This window comes from Notothenia coriiceps, unplaced genomic scaffold, assembly GCF_000735185.1.
Source record: "Notothenia coriiceps isolate Sejong01 unplaced genomic scaffold, NC01 NC01_scaffold00000557, whole genome shotgun sequence".
NCBI classification, from domain to species: Eukaryota; Metazoa; Chordata; class Actinopteri; order Perciformes; family Nototheniidae; genus Notothenia; species Notothenia coriiceps.
Window position 1 is genome coordinate 1 of NW_011333258.1, and position 4,757 is coordinate 4,757.

Here is a 4,757-nt window from a genome sequence, read left to right on the forward strand (position 1 = left end):
GTGTCTTTAGTTGAAAGCCCAGTGGCGATCTGTTCATCTGTCATACTGATCATACAGTCAATAACTTTGTTGTTATTAGCATCTGGTTAGCTAGCTATGCTAACGAATATAAGAAGCTTTTTCTACAACCAGCGAGGTAAAGGCACATCTTTATATGATCATTAGTCTATAGTTATAAAAAAAATAAGAGAATAAAGTAAACAGGTATAAAATACTATATTACAGTAACAAAAAGTTGTTTTTAATAAACAAGAATACAGTTTGAAAGAGGAGTGATTTGTAAAATATCCATAAAGAAAAATAAAATCTGCTTACTGTTCTGTTTCATATAGATCTCTTCATTTTGCTCTCAAAGTGCACCAGATTGATGCTTTTAACTTCAATATTTAAAACAAATCTTCCCAGGGGAGCATGCCCCCAGACCTCCCTGGAGGAGGTGAGAACCCCCCTAGAGGAGGTTACGTCCCCCCCACTTAAATCATGTCCACATGGATAGGAAACTAAATACATTTGCTCACATCTTGTGTCCATATCTTTCTGTTTTGGTGGTCATGCCACAACCGTGCACGTGCATGCATGCGCGAGTCATGGTGAGATATCTGGATTAAGAGGTTGCTTTTTCTTTGCGCAGCATGAAAGAAAGGCGAAATGAACGGGCTGTGATTTTAGTATTTTTAAGAAGAGGTCAATTATTTGTACGGCCCTCGGAGGATGTTGAAAAAATTGAAATGGTCCGTGAGAGGAAAAAGGTTCCACACCCCTGCCTTAGGGTTTCATTTATTCTGTTGGCAGCTCATCCCTCAGTTTGCTTAGAATAAGGGGACATATGAAGGGTGTATTTCAAGATTGTTAGGTAAATAAGTCATTGGGCCTTTTTTTAATCAACTAAGATATGTTAGAAAATGTTTCCAACTTTAATTGACTGAATTTATTAGAACAATGGGCTTATTGACACATGAATACTGCTGTGTAATATATTTTTACATTTATATTTAAGAAGTACATTAAAAGACACAGGTTTCATTTGTGGGCCATATTGGATTACACTTTTAGAATTTACTGAGGCCGATTCAGCAGTTGGGCTGCTGTGAGTTTTACTGACCTCAGACCAGTGTCTTCGTAGTGGGGGTGGTTGACGATGGGCCGCCCTGTGGAGAGCTTCACGCTGGCCATGGTGGGCATGGCTCCGGCAAACACAGAATCTGCATCAGTCACACACAAAAACAAGACAATGCTGTTGAGTTTCTACACCACCACTTCTTCCTTTTTTATATTTCTCTACTTTGTACGGTTTAATAACGTAAGCCATGGAAAATACTTATTTCTAATTGGCTGACGGGTGTACGTTCAAATGGTATCTCTAGTGAACAGACAATAAAATGAATTACATTTTTGTTTATCGAGTTAAGCAGCAGGTGGCGCAAATTCTCCATTTTGAAAAAAAACATTAAAACATTTCAGAAGAGATGATGAAGCAATTCAAAGAGCACCAGTCTAAACAGTGAAAAACAACGCAATCAGATCTATGTGGAGCAGTGAGGTGAATTTCTTTATATTCTACCATTTAATCATCTCATCGGCGTAGCAGAAGCTTCAGTGGACGTTTGAAGTCACATACTTTATGTGTAACGTAAAATATCCCAAGCACATTGTCACATTTGTTTGATATCCCGATTTATTCTTTCAAATGTTCTGCTTTTTAACTCTCATTTTATTATTTTATGGGCATTAAAACACACATATTACAACCATGGAAGTTGCCAACAAACTCCATTGCTTAATAATTAAATAGTTAATAATAAGTGTTAAATATAAATTGATACAATTATAGAAGTGCCCGTTCCTAAGGTTTATTGATCCTTCGCTCACCAGACGGGGTGTTTTCCTGGATCCAGTCCAGCAGCTCTTCCTGAGGCATGTTGCTGAACTCTCCGATGATCGCCCACTGCGCCTGCATGTTGGCCACGCCCTGCACCGCCATGATGGCCATGACCGCAAACACCGCCACATGGTGTTTAAACCTGTCCCCGACCCAGCCAAACAACTGGCACAACAAAGAGACATGGAGAAAGTATTTAAAATAAATGTTCATAGTGTCAATCATATGACCCTTAATTCAATTCATAACAGACCACATTTAAAATAAAAATCTCAGTCACATTTATCTAAACAAAAAGACATATTGAAAGTTAATCTTATCCTCTGCTGCAGAACTAAAAGCAACTATAGAGGGAAACTAATAGAGAGCAAAAGAGCAAGAGATTAAAAAACAACAACAACTGTTGATAATATTTCATATTATTGCAGACTTTCTTTATCTATACAAATATATATATTAAAGGTCACCTATCATGCTATTTTTAGGCAATAGCATAGGTCTCAGATATATAAAAAAATACAAAAAACATGTCTATGAAGTGTGTTGGTCAAAAAACCAAACAGATCACCCATTCGAGCCATGCCTCATATCCCTCTATTTCACTTCCTGTTACAAAAGTGCTGATTCTGGGTATAAACAGGTCTCACTTGAGAATGAGACCCTGTATCTCAATTAGATTTTCACCTGTAGAAATAAAGGTTAAAAAAATAAAATAAAGCTTCTTTTTTTTTTTTACTGAAAAAAATAAAAAATAAGAGGGGGCGGAGCTTATACTGGCTCATACGGGACCTGGCAGATACTATTCTTCTCAATTCTTATATTTTCCCTCCTCGACTCCTCGACTCCTCGGTCCTCCGGTAGTGACCCGGAGATGAATTTCAGCGCGCCATGTTGAAGGACATCTAATTTCTCTAAATGCACTTCGAGGACCGAGCATCGAGGAGGCTCCCTGGAGGAGCTATGATCGAAGATACACTGATGCGTCCTTACGTAACGCACGGCCGGACTCATCTCAGCCAATGACAGCTCTGCATGCATCCCCGGGATATTATTTTAGTAACTGCTTGAATCGCAATGCGATGTTTACAGTGAGAACAGCTGTGAGGTCCGTGCAGAAAGCAGAGCAGTGTGTAAAATATATATTACTCAGTATAACAGGCCTACATTACTCTCTGTATTTGTATGCTGTACTTTAGTAGATATCTACAAACAAAGACACACAGGGGACACATTATGTATAAAAGACATCAAAAAGTGCATTTTGCATTATAGGTCCCCTTTAAAGCACATCTAATCCTCTTTGCCGAACAGAAAGCAACCGTAATACTTTTTTATACATGTTTTTATATATATATACGCCCAAGTACCCAAGTTATTGAGTGAGAAATTACATTTTTTTTTTTTTTTAAAAATAACTTTTTTTGCTGATATTATCAATAATATGACCTGTAATTCAATTTTCATTACAGATCTATACAACATGATGTATTAAAAGGTCATCCTAGCCTCTGCTACAGAACAAAAGCAACCGTTATACCTATATTTTCTTTATATAATCTCTATAAAGAGAGACAACAAGAGAAAAAACATAACTGAAAGACTAAATGTGTTCCTAACAAACCCTTATTAAAATGCACCGTACGTACTGGCTATTTAATCAGATGAAGAGGTAATGACTACACCAAGATGAAAACATACTTTTTAAATAGAGCACATGGTTTTGGTTTAAACAACACCCTTGACTGGGGTTGGAGACAGACCTGTTTGGAGCAGATGAGCGAGGCCATGATGCACATGTGTGGCGTGAGGAAGAGCTTCAGACGCATGATGAGGACGGCCAGGACGGCGAAGGCCAGCAGCTGCAGGCTGTGGTACACCATCTGCACACACACACGGAAAAGAGTCAAAAAATACACTCAACTTTAGTGCTGAGCTACATCTGGAGACAAAGTACGGCTTTAGATCAACTATTCTGTTTGTCAGTCACACACTCTGCTGGAACACTGGCATACATGTATTTCTTGGTGCTTTACTGACACTAGCTGGTGATTAGTGGTACAGCACAGACCTTCAGAGGATGTAGCTTTTGCCTAATATCTCCAACGATTTGATTGTTTTTAGAGAAGAAATTGACAAAAAGATAAAAAAAGAATCAGCCTTTGATTGTTTCGTTAGGATCTGTTGCTAAAGAGATATGTGACACAGCTCAGAGAAAGAAACTGCAGATGCTTTAATTGATTGAAAAGAGGGTGCTGTAACAAAACTGTGTCCAGTGTCATGTTCATGTGTGACGGACAATTTCCAAACATCCTCCTTTTTGTAAATGTCCGTTTCTTTGTCTGTTACACATATGTAGAAACAAACGTTTAAATTAATGCTGTTAAAATTTTCGCGTTAACGGCGGTAATTAATTTTTTGAATTAATTGCGTTAAAATATTTAACGCATGAGCAGACTGGCCCGCCCCATACACCCCACCAGTGGCAGCGCCAGGGTATGGCTGGGGTAGGCTACAGCCATACCAAGAAATGACTTAGCCCCACCATGAAAAATGATGTTAAAGTAAGCAAAATAAAGTCCGCCAAGATTGATTTCTGTAGCCACTTGTCTGGAAATACCGAAGACCAGAAAACGGTTTTGAAAACTTTTGTCACGTAGTGATCGTCTTCTCAATAGAACATCTTTGATAATGTCTTCTGGCCAATCAGAATCAAGATAACGGCGTGGTGTTGTTGCAGGAAGTCCCGACGGAGAATACTTTTGCTGTAGTACAGGGGTGCACATAACTGGTACGCATGCGCGGCAACAATCTGAAATGCGTACCGTCACTTGTGTCACAAAGCGCATTTGCATACCGACGTACTTATGAAGCTTTTCCA

At 38.7% G+C, this 4,757-nt stretch overlaps 1 protein-coding gene across 1 annotated transcript; it reads right to left on the bottom strand.

Moving 5' to 3' along the window:
* Nucleotides 1-1,102: 1,102 nt before the first annotated feature.
* Nucleotides 1,103-4,028, bottom strand: LOC104955424 (probable C-mannosyltransferase DPY19L1; the record flags this gene model as incomplete). The annotated part of the gene is made up of 3 exons (XM_010782755.1): nt 3,640-4,028; nt 1,870-2,044; nt 1,103-1,202 (listed from the first exon to the last, which is right to left on the bottom strand). Coding segments are annotated over exons 1-3 (395 nt in total), but the record flags the coding sequence as incomplete, so codon positions are not given.
* Nucleotides 4,029-4,757: the final 729 nt, after the last annotated feature.